Here is a 20,135-nt window from a genome sequence, read left to right on the forward strand (position 1 = left end):
TTATCATAAGAAAAGTTGGCTTGGTAACCCATCTGTATAGCATCATATCAACCAGCGTTGTCACATAGCAAGGCCTTGGCTAACAACTCTATCTCTCCACAAGATCTGAGCTCAATGCTGGCGAGACAAATGATGTATAGACACCCTCATCATTGTCTCTCTTGGAACATACCCCACCCGGGTTCTCAGGGTGTGTTCCACTAGGACTATTCTTATCTTGGATTCCCAGTCCTCAAAGAACATCGGTCCTCTATGACTACTCTTATCTTGGATGCCCTAACTCATCCTCAAAGAGTATCGAATGTGTTGGAAATACTGAGAGGGGGGGTGAATCAATATTTCTTTTACAATTGTTATTTTACCACTTTTAAGATCACTTATAACCAGAACACAAAATGAACAATATAGAATAAATGATTTTATTAATCAGAAATATGGAGGACTTCAATACTCTTCTTTACAATAAATCAGGTACAATAATGCTTAAGGCTCCAACCGTAGATGAAGACACTGATCTCCAATCTACCAGGCTCCAACCTGTACTTCGCCAAACACTGACTTGGACTTCATGAGGCTCCAACCCTATCTTTCACAAGGCTCCAACCTTGTCTCTATGAGGGACCAACCTCTGGGGCTCCAACCCTCTCACTGGTACAAGCTCTAACTTGATCTTCTTGAGGACTCCGATCCTCTAGGGCTCCAACCCTATGCTTCAATTCTTTAGGATAAGTTCAATGGTTCTTCAAGGCTTCCTCAATGCCTTCTGCAACAATCCCTGACAATATCTTTACCTTCAACAATGCCCTCAATCGATATCCAAAGCACTTAGCTCATCAATGACAACTTTATCTTCTTAGAAGGTGTCTCCACAACTCTTCATGTTACCCAAACAAAATTCTTCAAGGTCACATTATGAGGGCTTCATCATGATCTCCAAGAATCTTCAATAAGTTACTCAAGGTCTACACCAAACAATTCTTCAAGTGCTTCACAATGTTTTCAACCAAGGAGGTCTGCAATGGTTCTCCAAAGAATGGCTCCAAGTTCCCCATTGTTCAAGCCACAAGTTTGTCTATCCCTCCCAAATTTCTACTGTCCAAAACTCCAAATACTTCAATGTTCAAAGCTCCAAATGATGTCAATGGGCTGCTACAAAAATGTCATCAGACAGCTCTAAAAGATGATTATGGAACTACCTCAAAATATGTTACTGGGCTGGTTCAAGAGGTCTTCTTCAATAGGCCAAAGGTCTGATTGTTAACCCACAAATCTGATCTTCAAAGTCTAAGTCTTTTATGCCACAGTTCCGAGATAGAAATGCTAACAACATTTCTATCAAGTCCAAGCCTTATACTAGTCTTTGCTACAGGTCTGAGCCTTCAAAGGCTAACCCCTCCACAAGTTCAGATCCGAGCCTTCTTTCCTCAATTCCGAAATATCACAGGTCTGAGATATAGCACTGAGGCTCCACAGGTGATTGTAGCTCCGAGTTAACACAGTTCTGAGCTCCTATAGGTCACTGATCACAGTTCCAAGCCCTCTACTAGTTACTGAACACAAGTCCGAGGTATTGTAGCCACAGGTCCGAAGTTAGATATAAATTTGAGCCTTCACACAAGTCCGAGCCACCACAGATGTACACTTCCAATTCTCCACAGGTTAACAAACTTCAAGTTCGAGCCTCTTGTATTAGTAACTATCCATTGTTCCAAGCCTCTTCACAGGTATGTCTGAATCACTGAACCACCTCTGCAATACTTGCACAGGTCTGAGCCAAATCAGATGATTGTTCTTTACTGGTTCAAGCTTCAACGAGCCTCCAATAGGTCTGTCTGATCCTAAAACTGAGCTTTCGAGCCTCTGCAATGGTAGCTGTCTGAATCTACAGAGTCGAGCTCTTGCAAGTCCGAGCTCTCCAACAAATCCGAGCCTTCACAAGATGACTATCACAGGTCGAAATTTGTAGTTTGTAATACGTATGTTCAGGTTCTGAAAAGGAGGTCTGAGCTTCCACAGATAAGCTTCAAGTGTGTGAACTGCTCCTCTGCCTATTTTTTGCCTCTATGCTTCTTATCTGAGATTCTTCACCGAGTTGATGATCAGAATGACGAATTCCAACTTATATTTATACATGTTTTAGTCTTATAATGAAGAGACGTGCCTGTTGGGTGAAGAAGCCGACATGAGAGCCGACATGAGGATGAAGAAGTCGACCTGCATTAAATATTTATAGTTCTTTCTTTTGACTAGTAATTGACCTTTTTAATTATATATGCCCAATCTTACGTGGTCTTGTGTATAGAGGCCTTCCATAATTGTTCCTTAAATGCTCATCATTTGCAAGGTTAGCTAGGCATTATATATCATGAAGGTTAGCTAGGAATGATGAAGGTTAGCATCATTCATGTGTGAAGGCTTCATATGCATTTAGTATTTTTCATGCATGTGGCATATGCATTTAGTATATTTCATGCATGTGGCATATGTATCTAAAGTTTCATATATGCATTTAGGGTATCTTTAAAATCTTTTCCATTTATAGGTCATCATGTAGTCAAATATCTAGGGTATGGGCATTAGGGTTTCATCATGCATGTAGTGTGCATGAGGTCATGCTCCAAAAATCTAGTGAATCACTTTTAGGACTTCTTGTAGGCTATTCCAATGACTAGAGTTTGACATAAATGCACAACATCTAAGATTAGGGTTTCATCAAGGTTTAGCATTTTAGGGTTTACATCATCTATTAGGGTTTCCATTATCTTCAACTATATTAATTGCCCTAGGGTTGACTTCATTAATGGCTTGACATCATATTGACTTAAGTGATTCTAGGGTTAGGGTATCATGGACATATGCACATAGGAATTTCTTCTAGGATTTTCCAACCTTCTAGGGTTTCATGAAGAATTAGGGTTTTAGGCTCGACTTAGGGTATTATTAGGTTTTATCCATAATGCCATCAATGACAAATTTGACCAACAGGATGCCAGATGTTTACCCAATCCTCCATTCTATCTTCCCAAGTGAAGACAAGAATGATGTGTCTATCTCTCCCTCAACTTAGGGAGGACATACCCATTCCACTAAAGGAATGTACCCAAGCTCCCTCTTAACTAGGGACTTGACCAAGCTCCTTCTTGACCAGGGACTTGACCAAGCTCCCTCTTTAGGTGGATATCATGGGACAACCAGCTACTCGTAGAACTCCTTTCTTTGATGTCATGAATTTCTCCTTTGTTATATAGTCTACATCTTTTCGGGACTTCTTTGTAGGGCACGGACCATCCATCACTTTCATCCATGAGTCAGTCATGTCGTTATTCCTTCCATCAGAAAGTGATCCAACAATTCATATATGGCCTTCCTTCATGCCATGCTGCCTTCTTCATGCCATGTTTCCTTAAGGATCTTTCATCCTACTACATGGACATCAATGGTGGAAGTTATCCATAAATATTTCCTTGGAAGCCCTGGATAAGCCCATCCAGATATCATTCAGAAATAAGGAAGGAACATTAAATCAAAATTATCTTTGTGATGGTCTTTCATAATGACATCTTTCGGCTTGCATCAGCAACTTGCATAGATATTGAAACATCTCCAAAAGATATACTATCAAGGGTCTCTTTTATTTTCCAAACTTCATCAAAGTCTTCATATCTTTCATGGAGATATCATAGTCAAACCTTTCAGTCCTTGGATGTTGATTTCCTTCTCCATAGTTGCATATTTCATGATCTCTTCCTTTCTTTCTTTCTTCACACATTTCCTTTCAAGAACTTCCGATCATAGTTCCTCCAATTAATGTCAACCACCTCATATTTCATATGAGGACATATTATGTTGATTTCATCTAGTCAATGTGTGACCCATGCCTTCCTGCATCTTTTCAATGGAGGAGATCCTTTCCTTTTGATCATGCTCTCGAAGTAGAGCATTTATCCATGTTATCCACAACCATATGACATGACTCCAAATTATCAAATAAAAGCATACATACCTCATTCTTCTTTTAGGTCATCTTCCTTCAGCAGCTTCCTTGATTGAAAACTTCAATCCCTTGACCTGCTTATTGACATCATATCATTCTTTCATGAATTCCTCCAAGTTGAAATTCTTGATGAAACACTTGCTCCCTTTTGTTTGGTGAATCTTCTGATGAAGATTCCAATAGAGGATCCTAAGTATCCTCATTCAGTAGATGTTTCTTCTTAACTGATGTATGATGAGCTTTGTACCAGATGACTTCCCTTTTCTTTTTCCCATAAGTGCTTCGAATGAGGTTACCAAGAGCTATATTCTTTCATAGACCTACTTCAACTATCATTCATGCTTCCCTATGATGATGTCACGAGCTCTTGCTTCTAATGCTTCTTATGATGCCATTTCCTAACATGATGCATCCTATCATGCTTCTAATGGTTCCTAATAGTTATACTTTACAACAAAAACTTGAAAATAGAACTTGAAAAGAGCTAGGTGAGGAAGACTATCTCAATCATAATAGAGATCTTTCAGTTCCTCTTTCTCGGATTTCTTCTTTTCAACTTCCTCCACTTCTTCGATGATATGCGCTTCTTCTTTTCCTCTTTTTTTATTATCAGAACATGAAATTCCACCGTATGAATGGCTCCAAAATTGGAGGACCTATCGAAGACTCACCAGTGCAACTCTTAACCAAATTTCATCGATTTTGGATGGCTGCAATCAAATTCGTATGATGCCCTAGGGAGCCTACTAGGGTTTAGGCTTTATTTAGAAGAAAAGAAGAAAGGACAAGATCATGTTGATCACCAAAGGAATTTGAGAATCAGTGCCTTGTCTTTTGGGGTTAAGAGAGTCATGATACACCAAGATTTTGAATTTTGATATGCTAAGGAGCACTAGATGACTTTTGCTAGCTTTCCCAAGTGCAGCAACTAGGTCATAGGGATTTACACTTCAATTTGCAAGATAGATGAAGTTTCAAGGTTTGTTAAGCTCTTAGGCCACCTCTAGGAACATTCACTCTCCCTCCCAATGAGTAACACATGCAATATATCGATTATTCAAGACTAATAAAAACTTTGCATCATTTAGGGCATGTACAAGAACAATGACAAACATTCCATGTGTTAGCCAAGCAATAAGACAAATAGCATTAAAGTTCACTTACAAGAGAGACAAGAGTATATCCATTCATCATGCTCGCAAAAATAGAAGCTCCAAAGACAATAGCGAAAATCCAAACATCATAGTGCATCAAGATACTCCAATTTCATCCAAGAAGAGCAAGTGCGAAAATCTTTTAGAGATACTACTCCAATTTCATCCAAGAAGAGCAAGTGCGAAAATCTTTTAGAGATACTAATGAAATGATCATCACATCAATATATATCTTCATCTAAGGGGTTCGATTTGCCTAATTAGGCCTTGTTACCCACCATTATGTGGGTGACATCCCTAGGAGAAATTTTTTTCTCCAAGATTGTCCTCAATCGGCAGTCATCAGCCCCTTGCAGCCACCAGCTAACTCATTGTGCCATTTCTCCGTCATCTAAGCCAGCCATGTGGTCCCTCGCCCATCTGCCATGATCATATGTTTTAAGGTGGGCTTCCTGAACCTAAAGGTATACCTTGTCATTTGGTAATTGAGTATTGTAGTTTGCTTATCATGGACACTTCTGGGCATGGATTAATGGGGGGATTCGGCGGAAAAAATGGGTTAGGTTTGTGCCCTTGTCCCCTAGACCCCTTTTGGATATTAACCTTGCATTCTAGTCTCATGGGATCTCTTTTACTGACCATTTGCGTCTAGGGATGGTATTTCATGGAAAACCCTGATTTTGGTGGCGTGGTCCTGCTCCCTTATCCGCTTATATTACCCTCTTTCCACTCATTATTACCCCATTCATCATTTCTCCCACTTGGGTCCACATTCCTCCACTAGGTCCACATAGGGTCAGCTTGCCCCTTCCCCTTGCCCACACCTTGGGTCATGACCTGGAATGAAGTCCAGAGGTTGATGCAGCTAAAAAGAAAGATAAAAGCATATTTGACCACATTCAACAGGAAAATGTACCACAAAATGCAAAAGATGGTCGAGACAAACACATTTAGCACATGGGCAAAACCCAATACATGAGCTCTACCCCATCATCATGGCCATCACCCTGGTTCCTACAAGTTCTATGAACCTCCTTCATCATATAGGAACCCATAATTGTCCCAACCCCTGGTGGGCATTGAACCGCCCTACCTTTAAACGAGGTATGCACTGCTATATCTTATACATCTTATATATCTTATACAGCATGCTCTTACCCTTTGAGCCCCAAGCAGTTAATCAAAGAAAATCATAAAAATACAAAAGGCATATAAAGAACGGTGGAAAAATCAAGGCCAAGGCACCTCATGTACCACGATTGCTCCCTCCTATACATTATAAAGCCAAGTGTGGGCTTCCCTCTTATTAGCTACCCTTGTACCCCAGCATGTGACCCAGGGTTGCCCCTTCTCATCCCCTACTGCATTCACCTATTTGTCACATGCCACCACCTTTTGAAGGATGTCCCTTGAATATATTATCCCTTTTAGAAGTAGAAATCACCTAATAGGATTCTTGGTTAACCCCATTTGGAGTTTAGGAGACACATCTCGAAGCCCATTATGGAAGGGAAGGCCATTATATAGTCCCCACTTGTGGTCCATGATTGGTAATCTCATTTACTCAATTTTTCTAATGACTTGTTGTACTGGAAGGCTAGGGGATGCATTGGATCTTATGCAAATGGTCTCTATTTTAGGTTTAGTCTCCCTATACGAAACCCTAATCCAGGGCTTCATTGGCACATGTAGGGTGTGCGTTGAGAGACATGGGCCTCCAGAGCAGCAAACAACACTCCATAGATTCCCACAGCCATTCAAAGATTGCTTGTGGTTCACTTATTGGATGACGAAGGTGCACCTAGCCCCAGATTTGCACCATACACTTGGCAGATGATCCAAGACTTGCACGATGATGTGGCATCACCTACACCATCATCCTAGCCCTTGCAGACGATCTACAGGCATCTTCAATTTGTTTGGAGATCCATGAGGACACTTGTGTGCCCCCACAAGTCATTTGGGGCACCACAGGTTATTACAAGGGGCCAAGCCCTTGTCCACTGCTTTTGAGGGTCCTATTCTTCATTATGCTACCCATGGACCTCGTTAGGCCTCTTAGAGGACCCTACGACATGCAAAGATTATTATTTGACCTCTTGAGAGGCTTACTCTTTCATTTATGAGCTAGTTTGGTGGGCTTGTCACCAAAAGTTGAATTATTAGAAAATTATTTTATTTTTGGGACTTATGTACGCTAAGGAGGCTAATTCGAACTTCTAATTTGTGTATAAATACAAGTGAAATGAGTTCATTCGCTCATGATCACTTTGGATTGGATCTTTTCTCTCTCTTGAGAATTTCGCACTTTTTCTAGAGGATGAATTGGAGCTTTATGGATGAATTTTGATGTGTGGATATTGGTTTATCTTGTCTTGGAGCTTCTCTTTTGTCAATAGTGGATGGTCAGATATATTCTGTTACATGTAAGTACATGCTTTTAATGTTATTCTAGTTCTACTTTGTCATATACATTGGACTGAGATTTTCACTGTTTTTAGGGCTAATTGTTGCATGCATTTACTGCTTTAAATTGTGGAATTTTGTCTCTATTATAGCATCTCTTAATGTATGGGCCATGTAATGTGAACGAAATCTCCTAGGGGCAATTCTGACAATGAATTGACCTTGAGAAGTGTTAAAATTGGCAGCTAGGGCCAAACTCCATGTGGGTCATCTTATTAATGGAAGCTGATATTTTTCTTGGATCCCTCTCATTGAAAGGTGTAGGATTGATCTAAAGATCATCTGATTCCGATAAGTATTCATGGAGATATGAACTTATTTGTGTTATGGGACAATTCGTCAAGGTCGGCCAGCAACCAAATAAACCCCTCATGTGTTCAACGTTTTAGTATAAATAGAGATGCCTTGAAAGTCATTTCGACACACACTTTGGATCTCTTCCTCTGTACTTTATTAGAATAATTCTATCTAGTGTTTAATGCTCATTCTGATTAGCTGTTGCTATTTCTATCTTTTTAGCAGTTTCTTAGATGAAACTGGATTTTTCTATTACTGTAAATTCCGAATAGAAACTTGATGTTTCTATTCTGTAAATATCTCTGTATCATTATTTGAGCTTCATTTTGCTCATCAATTAATTATTCAATTTTGGAAATCCATATGCGTATTTCGCACTGTTTTATGGTATCAGAGCCAAGTGTTGCTCTCTGGAAGTCTGAAATCTGTATTTTTTTTTGGGCGCAGCATTATCTGACAGCGTTAACAGACTTTGGTGTTGGAATCGATCTAGTCTTTGCATGTCGTTTTCTCGAGGATTTTTTTTTTTGCAGATTCTTTCCTATTGATCGAGCATTTTTTTTTCCCGTCCTCACGCGATTTGCAACTCAATCGAACAGTTTTACTCGAGGCTTCTGGAGGATCAGTTTTTTTTTTTGAGAAAAGGCGAGTATCTACTATTGACAAGCAGCACTGTAATCTACGTTGAATCCCGCTGATATAGTTTTGCGGCTATACGAGTGCCGAACTCGCGTGGCGTTTAAATCTGACTGAATAGACACGCAAAGGTAGAAGTTTGGTCGATTTTCAGTGGTCCTCGTCTCGTCGGGCAAAGTCATTTGCAGTTTGCATCATTTGGTTCGCCTGGACTCTGAAGATTTCCCGACGTCATCAACCAACGACCTGTGTGGAGCCCGCTTTTGACTGTTCATCGCTGAAGGATCTGCCAGTTTCCGGATTGACTTTTGGACGATTGCTCTGCCGACGCACGGGGAAAGATTTTTTTTTACGGAGGATAGATTCATTACAGCACACGCTCTCCTCATGCTGTAACTCTGCAATTTTTTTAAACACGCTCTCCTCCCAGCACACGCAACCTTCTGGTGAACCCGACGTGAAACGACGACGCATCCTTCTCAGTGCTCAGCGTCCAGCAGTCGACTATCGTGGCAGCATTCTCAAGAGATCCTGGTGGGCCATGTATTTTTGGGGGACAGTCCTGGTATGGTATATATAACTTGTTTTTTGCATAGCAAAGTCGTTGTGGAGACCATGAATTGCTGGTAAATTGGCTGTATCAATTCATCAGTACATATATTTTCTTTTAATTCTTCAAAAAACACAGATTTTTTTTCTGGTTCTGGGCATACAAATATTCTCCAAGTTTCATCCTGCCTAAGTCTCTCAGAGCGATTTCTGCATTAAAATTTTAGCAGATCTGTATTCATGCCGGATTTCTTCGGTGTTTTGTGTCTTGGGAAACGTGCAAATGGCTACGCTAACCAATCTGATGCTCGAAGGTAGTCAACGCTTTAATGGAACCAACTATAACATTTGGAAACAAAGAATGTTGACCATTTTTGAATATAGGCGTCTTGACCAGCTTATTTTGACCAAAGAAATCCGTCCTGGTACTGCTGGTACCGATCAAGATAAGTTTGATGATCGAAATCGAGAGGCGGTTATGCTTCTCAAACTCTCTGTCACTGATGATCAGTTACCGCAGATTCCTTCAGGCAAAACCGCTGCTGAAATTTGGCAACATCTGAAGGAATTGCACGAGACATCCGACAAGAGCAGAGCATTCTTTCTCAAAAATCAGTTGTTCTCCATCATGATGGACGAACATATGTCTTTACAGGAACATCTTAACAGGATTAAAGACATTCGAGATCAGCTCGAAGCCATTGGTCGGACCATGGAGGAAGAAGATATGGTAGTCATAACTCTGAAAAGTCTACCGAAATCTTATGAACACTTCATAGAAACACTCAATATTACCACCACAAATGTTGACCTGAAGTTTCCAGATTTATGCACCAAACTCCTGCAGCAGGATCGTTGTAAACAACAGTTTGGTAGTGGTGCTTCATCAGTGTCCTCGGAAAATGCTTTTGCTGCCAAATATCAGTCCTCTCAGTCCTTTCAGCAGAAAGGTTCTTCTCAGCCTTTTGATCCTGCTAGGAAGAAGAGTGTGCAGTGTAATTATTGTCACAAGTTCGGGCACATGAAGAAAGATTGCCGACAAAGGATTGCTTCTGAACAGAAGAAACAGGGAGGGCCCCATCAGACAGCGAATGTTGCAGAACATTCCGAGCAGACAGAATCTGCCTTTTACGCCTTTATGGCTAAAAGGTCGTAAGATCATGTCCCGTCTTCTGCCTGGTACATTGATTCTGGTGCATCACGCCATTTCTCTCACAAGTGTGACTGGTTTATTGACTTCTCACCTTTCAATGATTCTGTGGTATTTGGCGGAGGTGAAAAGTACACAGTGGTTGGCAGAGGTACAGTTCAAATCCAGTCTAGTGGGCGCACACTCATCTTCCTGAATGTGTACTATGTTCCTCGTATGGAAATTAATATGTTGTCTGTCAGCCAAATTATGAGGAACTCTCCTCAGCTTGATGTAGTGTTCAGTACACACAAGTGCTCTATTATCGACAAGGAGACTAGTCGTACGGTCGCTGTTGGCCTAGAGGATCATGGTCTATATAGACTTCTTGACACTGGTGATTCTCCAGAAGTGGCTCTAGCAGCTCGTGTTTCTCCCATCAGCGCTCTGTGGCATCAGCGATATGGGCATCTAAATATGCAGTATCTCTCTCAGCTCTCTCGGGAGGGACTTCTGTCAGGCTTACCTGATATTCAAACTCAGCAGTTGGGAGTATGCAGTGCCTGTCAAGCTAGCAAGCAACATCGGTCTCCATTCAAGGATGGAGAATCTTGGCTCGCATCTAAGGTACTCCAGTTACTTCATGCTGATATTTGTGGTCCTATGAATACATCTTCTATCACTGCTTGCAAATATTTTTTGCTTATTGTAGATGATTTCAGTAGAAAGATGTGGGTGTATTTTCTAAAATATAAATCTGATGCATTTAGTACCTTTCAGAAGTTTAAAATTTTAGTTGAAAAAGAGTCTGGCTGTAATATCATGACTCTTAGGACAGACAATGGGGGGGGAATTTTGTTCTTCTGCTTTTTCCAACTTTTGTGATACTCATGGCATCAAACGCCAATTAACTACACCCTACACTCCTCAGCAAAACAGTGTTGTCGAACGCCGCAACCGCACGGTTGTTGAAATGGCTCGTTCCATGTTACAACACAGAAGTGTTCCCAACAAATTCAGGGTTGAAGCTATTTATCTTCTTAACCAATCACCCACTCAGGCTGTTAAGGGGAAGACTCCCGAAGAGGTTTGGTCTGGACGTAAGCCTAAGATCAGTCACCTCAAAGTATTTGGCTCAGTTGAATATGTTTGGATTCCAGCTGCTAAGCGCTCTAAGTTGGATTCCAAAAGCCAGAAACTCATGATGACAGGATACAGTGATCATCACAAGGTCTATAGGCTGATAGATATAGCCACTGGTCGTCTTAGCTTCAGTCGGGATGTAGTATTTGATGAAGACAAAGGATTCTTTCAGTCTTCTCCTTCTGAGCAGTGTTCTGAGGATCAGCCTCACAGCGTTCTTCTTCCGGTAGGTCCACCTGATGGGAGGGATGATGCAGCATCAGTGTTTGATAATACACTACCTGAGCTTCCTCCGGAAAGTAACCCTCCTCTTGCTGCCCCTATTGTTCTTGAGCCTTCTCCACCTCCTCCTAATATTGGTTCCTCAACTCTTCGGCCTAAATGGTGGGCTAAAACCATTGGTGATATCCGGGATGATGAGCTCCTTGAAGGTAGAACTTCTAGACATAAGAGCAAACAACAATCTACAATAAATTTTGCTCTTATGGCTAACCTGCATAGTATTTTTGAGCCTCAAACCTATTCAGAGGTTAAGGGTACATCTGAGTGGGAACAGGCTATGGAAGCTGAATTCCAGAGTCTTCAGAAGAATCACACGTGGACCCTTTCTGATCTTCCTGCAGACAAAAAGCCCATCAGCTGCAAATGGGTGTATAAAGTGAAATACAAAGCTGACGGAACCCTAGACAAGTATAAAGCTCGTCTTGTGGCTCGAGGGTTCTCACAGAAGGAAGGCATCGACTATGAGGAGACTTTTGCTCCTATAGCCAAAATGAGTACCATACGACTTGTCCTTGCCCCAGCAGCTCAGTTCAATTGGAAAGTTCATCAGATGGATGTAAAGAGTGCTTTCCTAAATGGTGACTTACAGGAAGAAGTCTACATGACGCAGCCTCCAGGATTCAAGGTTGCCGGTCAAGAACAAAAAGTGTGTAGATTAGCTAAAGCACTCTATGGATTGAAACAAGCTCCTCGAGCTTGGTACATGAAAATTGATCAGTATTTGATAGATCGTGGCTTTCAGCAGAGCCCATCTGATGCAAACCTGTATATCAAGCATACTGGTGATGATATTTTGTTTGTAGTTGTCTATGTGGATGACCTTATCATTACTGGCAGCTCTGCACATTTGATCCATGGGATCAAACAAGACTTATGCAGCACCTTTGATATGACAGACTTGGGACTTCTTCATTACTGTCTGGGGGTTGAAGTCTGGCAGACTGAGAACAAAATCTCTCTCTCAGTCCAAGTATGCCAAAAATCTTGTGGACAGGTTCAGAATACAGGATTGCAAGCCGGCCACGACTCCTATGGAACCAAGGCTCAAACTTTCAGCTCACTCATCTTCCCCCCTTGTGGATGAAACTTTATTCAGGCAATTAGTGGGCAGCGTCATCTACCTTACTGCCACTAGACCTGACATCAGTTTTGCAGTGAGCTACATTTCCCGCTTCATGTCAGCTCCTAAGGCTGATCATTGGATAGCAGCGAAACGAGTGCTACGATATGTGCATGGCACTCCTGATTATGGACTCCTATACACGAAGTTCCGATCCTATACTCAGTGGTTACATAGATTCTGACTGGGCCGGTTTGGCTGATGACCGTAAATCTACAGCTGGATATGTGTTTAGTCTAGGATCCGGTGCTGTCACTTGGACTAGTAAGAAGCAGCAGGCAGTGGCTCTCTCCTCAACAGAAGCAGAGTATCGGGGAGCAGTTAAGGCATCCTGTGAGGCAGTTTGGCTTCGACGTATGCTTGCGGATATGCAGGTTCCCCAGACAGGTCCTACTCCCTTGTTTTGTGATAATCAGGGAGTGCTCAAACTTACCAAGAATCCAGTCTTTCATGAACGAACAAAGCATGTGGAAACCCATTGCCACTACATTCGCAAGCTTGTTGAAGATGGATCTGTTCAGTTGCGATATGTTTCCACAATGGAGCAGCCTGCAGACATCTTCACCAAGCCTCTTGGTCCTGATAAGTTTTTAAAATTCAGAGGGTCTATTGGTGTTGTAAATAGATTGAGCATTAAGGGAGGGTATTAGAATAATGCTATCTAGTGTTTAATGCTCATTCTAATTAGCTGTTGCTATTTCTATCTTTTTAGCAGTTTCTTAGATGAAACTGGATGTTTCTATTACTGTAAATTTCGAATAGAAACTTGATGTTTCTATTCTGTAAATATCTCTGTATCATTATTTGAGCTTCATTTTACTCATCAATTAATTATTCAATTTTGGAAATCCATATGCGTGTTTCGCATTGTTTTATACTTGTCTTTGGGTTTTAGTGGGAGGAGAGATCCTAAGGAATTACACTGCCCTAATGGAGAAGCCCTAAATCAACCTCTATGCAGTCCTAGGAGGAGACACCTCTACGCATTCAAGAAGGGTTCTATATGTTGTCTTAATGGAGATGAAATGCCCTAGCCGCAATCCAATCTAGGAGCTCAAGTTGTTGTCCAAGCATGCCCTAATCAGTTGTCAAGGAAGGGCTAATGCTGCCCTATACTCAGTCCTAATGGGAAGTTCAATACTGCCCTAGCCGCAATCAATACTGCCCTGGCCGCAATCCTAAAGAGGGTGGTTTAAGTCGCAGTCCAAGAGAGGAGAAACATGCCCTATACGTTGCCCTAACCTGCTCCTATACGCAGCCCTAGACCGCCCTAACTCGTTGTCTAAAAGAATACCCTAACAACAGTCTACAAAGGCACTTAGCCACAGCAAGAAGGGAGTTGTTTAGAGGATCATCTATACGCAACAAGGTAAGACCTTAACACTATTTTTGGAAGGGCTTAGGACAACCCTTAAACGCAGCAACTAGGAGACTTAGCCGTAGTCTATACATAGCCAAACGCAATCCAAAGATGATCACTGGATGCCCTAGCCACAGCAAGAAGAGACAGCAAGGTAACGTCACTTCAGGACAGCATGGAGAGCTTAGTTCAGAGGACAAGTTGTTGTGGAAGTGCGGATTAGTTTGAGGGTTGTTTGAGGGTGCAAACAGGTCCTGAACAGGGTTGTCCCAAGGAACAAGGAGTTGTGTGTAGGGCTGTTAAGACCAAGCCAAAATCAAGATAGTTTGGACTGCAATCAAGGGGTTTTGAAGTGAGTTGTAGATGACAACTATACTGTGATAAGCAGCAGGCCTTATCACCTCAAACAAGAGACAACACGGATAGGCTTGGGGCAGATCTGTGCACAGTATATACAGTAGCATAATGATGTGATAAGTGGCAACATGATGAAGGCATATGGTGTTGTATGGTGCAGCCATGGGACAACAATGAAGCTTGATGGAGCAAGCAAACGGGACAGCAGTATGGCAACCATGGAATGGCCATATCACTAACAGTGGGAAAACAGTACGGTACATGGGACAGCAGTGGCAGCATGAGGTCCAGCAATGTGATGATGAGTGCAGCATGGTGCAGCACGGTGAGGTGCAACATGATGACAAGATGCAACACTATGATAGGTGAAGGAGTCACCTTGGAGAATCAGTTGAAGCAGCATGTCTTCAACTTATCTCATGTAGAGATGATCTATTCTCTTATCTTGAAATTCTAAGCGTTGACTTCTGTTGTAAATGTACTCTCTCTCTCTCTCTCTCTCTCTCTCTCTCTCTCTCTCTTGAACTATTGAAGACATATAAGAAGAATTGATCAAGGGTTTCCCCATATTGAGGTTTGTCCCTGGCTAGCGCCACATCTTGTGTCCTCTTGTCTTGGCTTGTCTTCTGTGATTTATGTTTATGTTCTATCTGCAGTTTACTTTAACGCTGATGTGATTGCTAATATGGAAAAGATATTGAGCTAACTGTGAAAATTGAAATAAATTGCTCTAAGCATAGATACCTAAAATTAACAATAAGCCATCTCCTTTGTACATCAAAGTATAAAAGTTGCAAGATTGCTTCTCTTTGACCTAGAAGGCTAGCGAATTAGTCTGGAGGCCTCCTTGAGCAAGAACCAAAGGTCCTCACTCATATTCATCATAGACTTCATTCTCCCAAGACTAAGTCACTAATCTACCAAGAGGTGGTCACCTAAAATCATATATTTTCACCTTTTCCCAGGTCTAGCCAAGTTGGGTCACCTAGAGCATCACTTTCCCGGCAAACTACCCATCCAAAAAGTTTGATCTCTTAGGGTATCTTGCGTCGGTGTTTCCTCAAGACCTCCTCCAAATTTGTGGCCATTCTGACCGTGGAGTTGTGAGAAAAGCCAAGCCCTAGCTTCGGGATCAAAATTTGCCCTAGCATCCCCAAAGGCTAGTACGTTATTGGATCAATTCAAAACTTTAAGTAGATATTCTTTCTTTGACCCATTTCCATACCTTGTCCAGGTTAGAGATAATCATTGGTTGCCATACTCTTCTCCCCTACCCTAGATTGGGTCCACTTGGTCCCATGTGGTCTCGTTCCGTTGAAAAGACAATTCTTCAAGAACCATGTGGGATACCAATTTCAATAAGGATTTTAGGGATTGGGAAATTCCTTCATTAGTCATATCCCATAAACCTAACCCTCAAATCATCCCTTCCTTTCCCTAGAAGATATTGTACCTTGCTTAGAAAGCAAGTAAGCTCTATCTTTCTAACTACTCAGGGAAAGGGATTATTTGGGTCACACCACATCCTTTCATTGACTTATCCTTCATCGGTGACTCAATAATATAACGGGGCTCCTCCCATCGGTGAAAGTCTGTAAATAGAAGGGAGCCTTAGCTGAGGTGACAATGGGCTAAGTCTCCATTTGTTGCCCTTGGCCTAGCATTTGCCCTTTAGGGATCCCCCTTAGGTCCCCTTCTAGTTTGAACAGTAACAGGCCTAATGATGCCCCAACTAATAAAATAATGTGCAAAAATAACATTACTTGGTGACAAGCCCACAAAGATAGCTCCATAATACAAAAATGAGTCTCTCAAGAGGGAAAAATGATAGATACAATAGGTCGAAGGGCCATTCAAGAGGCCTAGTGGAGTCCAATATGTGCCAAAATGAATGGATGGGCTCTAAACATAGTGATAAAGGGGTTGGCCCTCTTGATATCCAAGCAAATGACTTGTGGTGCCTCCAAGTGGCTGTGGGGACACAAAATATCCTCATGGGTTTCCAAATGGACCAAACATGCCTATATCCCATCTGTAAGGACTAGAATAATGATGCAAGTCCTCCCTTTGTCTCCCATGGTGAGACACATCCTCAACTAGGCCCTAGATCAGCTGCCAAGTGTGTGGTGCAAGAGAGTAGCCGACTGGGTAAGGTGGTCCAAGTGCATCATCATCATCAAATAAATGGGACACGAGCAAGCAATGAGTAGAGTTGAAGGATCCCCCACTGTGGCAATTTGCTCTCTGCTATGGTGGAGGCCCATAGATCTCAACGCTCACCCTACAAATGCCAATATGACCCTCTGGAGGACCTAAACCCCATATAGGGAGACCAAACCCATGATGAAGACCCACATGCAATCCTGTATAAGATCCAACGCGTCCCCTCACCTTCCAATACAACAAAGCATTAGTGCAATCGAATAAATAAGCTTACAAATCATGGAACCAAGTGGACACTTCATAGTGGCATGCCCTTCCATAATGGGCTTTAGAACGTATAAGTGTCTCCAAGTCCAAGAAGAAGGTTAGCCAAGGACCCTATTAGGTGGATTATGTCTTTAAGGGGGTGACATGTCCATGGTACATCCATCAAATGGTAGGTGGCATGTGATATAATGATGGAACGAAGTGGGGCATCAAGGGAAGACTCCAAGCCACATGCCACAGTACAAGGGTAGCTATAATGAGGGAAGCCCATTCTTGGGTGTATGAATGTAGAAGGGAGCAATCATGGTACACGAGTTACTCCAACCTTTGTTTTTCCACCCTTCTTCATATGCCTTTTGCCTTGTATTGATTTTTCTTTTGTGACTGCTCGGGGCTCTAGGGGATGAGAGCATGAAGTGCATGATATAGCAATGAATACCCCTTTAGGTTTGGGCAGTTCATTTCCCACCTGGGGTTGGGACAATCATGGATTCCTTAGTGATGTAGGGGGCTCATATAGGGGCCACAAGAACCAGGGTGATGGCCATAATGATAAGGGGTATAGCTCATGTTGGCTTTTTCCCACGCACTAAATCTGTATGTCTCGGACATCTTTTGCATTTTATGGTGCTTTTCCTATTGATAGTGGCCAAATTATGCTTTTAGCTTTCTTTCAGTTGCATCAACCTTCGGGGCATCGTTCCAAGCCCGACCCAAAGTGTGGACAAGGGGAGGGGAGGCTAACTCCTTGTGGACCCAATGGACAAATGTGGACCCGAATGGGAAATATGGTGAAAGGGGTGATAACAAGTGGAAGGGAGTGATGTATATGGTGTCGAGAAGCGGGACCACGTAACCAAAATCAAGATTTCCCATGTAGTGCCACCTGTAAAGCTAGTAGCCACTAAAGGACATCCCACGAGACTAAGATACAAGGTTAACCATCAAATTGGACAAAGGAGACAAGAGTACAAACCAAACCCATTGCTTCAGCTGAATAACCCCACTAATCCATGTCCAAGAGTGTCCATGATAAGTAAGCAAAGATACCCAACTACATAATGAAAAGCCATATCTTCGGGGTTGGAAGGTCCACCTTCAAACATACGATCATAACAGATGGACAAGGAATCATAATGGTTGGCTCAGGTGGTGGAGATGGTGGCACATCGAGCTATCTAATGGCCGCAACGGGGTTGTTGGCTCTCGGTTGAGGACCATCTAGTAGAAAAAATTCTCTTATGGGCGTCACCCACGGGTAGTGGGTAACAGGGCCGACTTGAGTTTAGGTAGGCCTACTTGAAGAGAAACCAAGAACATGATTCTCTAACTTATCAATTCAATATCTCTTCAACAAGGAATTAGGAGGCAAGTAAATACTCATTGGAAAGGGCTAGAAGTCTTCTACAAGCCTATGTGCTTTTTATCTCCATTAACACACCCTTTGACATCAATAACAAATTCTTTCTTCAACAGGTTTAAGTCCCAATGCCTTAATGACATGGTCTATGTCTACTACAATCTCTAATTATGGGTGAAGCAATATCAGATTACACCAAACATGGAAGCCATCTCATTGGATGGCACTGACACCATTGTTGCATGGAAGGTTGAGGCCCAGAGGCCTAGCAAAGAATCAACCCCTGATTGGTTAAATGAGGAGGCAATGGAGGAGGTAGCAGCTGCAGAGGTGAGAGAGAAAGAGGAGGATGAGGAGGTAGCAGAGGAACAAGAGAAGAAGCGGGAGGAGGCACTAGAGGAAGGAGAAGCTATAGGGGAGAGAGAGGTAGCGGAGGCAGATGAGATGGAATAGGAGGAAGAGGAGGTGACACCACCCAGCATGGTCACTAGTAGAGGATGTCAAAGTGTACCTCCTATTTCTTCTTCTAGAGGATATCAAAGTTGAATGCCAGCCCCAAGGCCTTCTTCCTCTAGAGGAAAATCCATTACCTTTGTCAGTAAAAGGGGCTAAGGAAATCACTACTTAATAGTTTATGTATCTAATTTTATGTAGATAACTCCTGACGATGAAATAAAGTTCTTAAATTTTTTGTCGATATTTTGAGGTTGAGTCAAGACTCAGGATTAGGACATGATTCATTGATGTGCGATGTAGCACTAGACATTTTATACAACTTCTATATTAGTTGTCTTTTCATATTTATGAGGCAATGCATTAAGTTGATGTTGTGGATGCAATAGATACTAAAAATTTGAAAAAAAAATGTATTTTTTAATTGTGTTGATATTTGTCAAATTTCTATGACTTTTTGTTTTCTAAACCCTCCCCAATTTTATCCCAATTCTGATTTTAGAAACATTGGTATGCAGGTGTATGTGCAAACATTGTTATAATACTTAATCACATAGGGAATCCTCATGGTCCAACATGTCATAAAAGTAGAAATTTTGCTCATGCGCTCAGAAACAACGGATTGATTATGATGTCGCAGAAAATTTATTTAGTTATATATACACCTAAATCTACAACCTTTCGGACATAAACAAATATAAAAAGAAAAAAAAACACCTTGTTCAGTTTAGTTTGGTAGTTGATTACATTGTAAGTTAACCAGCCTAGATCCATCTTAACTCCAGATCTACCAAGTGCCAAGAGGGATCAAATCTCTTTTCACTCTAAAAGAGGTTTGCATCTCAAGGGATTTGATCCCTTTCAGCACTTGGTAGATCCGAAGTTAAGATGGATCTAGGCTGGTTTAATTATTAGTTATAATTATTAGTTTTATGTTTTATGTTTTTTATTTTATTTTATTTTTTTATGTAATTTGACCGAGTCAAAATGTTTTATTGATAATTACAATTGCTATTTTTTTAATTTAATTTATTTTATTTTTACTTCATTGTAATTTGAATAAGTCAAAATGTTAAGCAGGATATTACATTACAACATCTCTACCATACTGGGCTGGAGAGCGCCTCAGTGCAATCACAACAACCATATCTATCCCAACCCATCATGTGCAATGCAAAATTCATGCTTCCTGTTAAAAGGACATAAATTTAAACAATATACCTGGGCCATAATTACAATCAAAGCTACTTGACGTATATAGCAACTTTTACCACCCATGTTTGGTCCAGTTATAACTTGACAGCGCTCACCACTGCCATGCAAAAAGGTATCATTTGGTACAAAGCTCCCCTGTAGAGTTGACTCTAAAACCTGTGAAAGGATTAACTCTCTATCAGGCCAGTAA

The 20,135-nt window shown here is 41.5% G+C and overlaps 1 protein-coding gene across 4 annotated transcripts in view; it reads right to left on the reverse strand.

The window, feature by feature from the left end:
* Nucleotides 1-20,135, reverse strand: part of MSH3 (homolog of DNA mismatch repair protein MSH3) — a 414,360-nt gene that overhangs the window by 65,192 nt on the left and 329,033 nt on the right. For all 4 annotated transcript variants that reach the window (XR_016263714.1, XR_016263713.1, XM_089445843.1 and 1 more), the window contains exon 10: nt 19,952-20,101. Coding sequence is in view for 2 of the 4 variants with exons in the window: in XM_089445843.1 (XP_089301969.1) it covers nt 19,952-20,101 (150 nt within the window). In the remaining 2 variants the exon portion in view is untranslated. The remainder of the gene's footprint in view (nt 1-19,951; nt 20,102-20,135) is intronic.

This window comes from Pinus tabuliformis, chromosome 9 (genome assembly GCF_031772625.1).
Source record: "Pinus tabuliformis cultivar Carrire ecotype Pingquan chromosome 9, CPIR1, whole genome shotgun sequence".
Lineage (NCBI taxonomy): Eukaryota > Viridiplantae > Streptophyta > Pinopsida > Pinales > Pinaceae > Pinus > Pinus tabuliformis.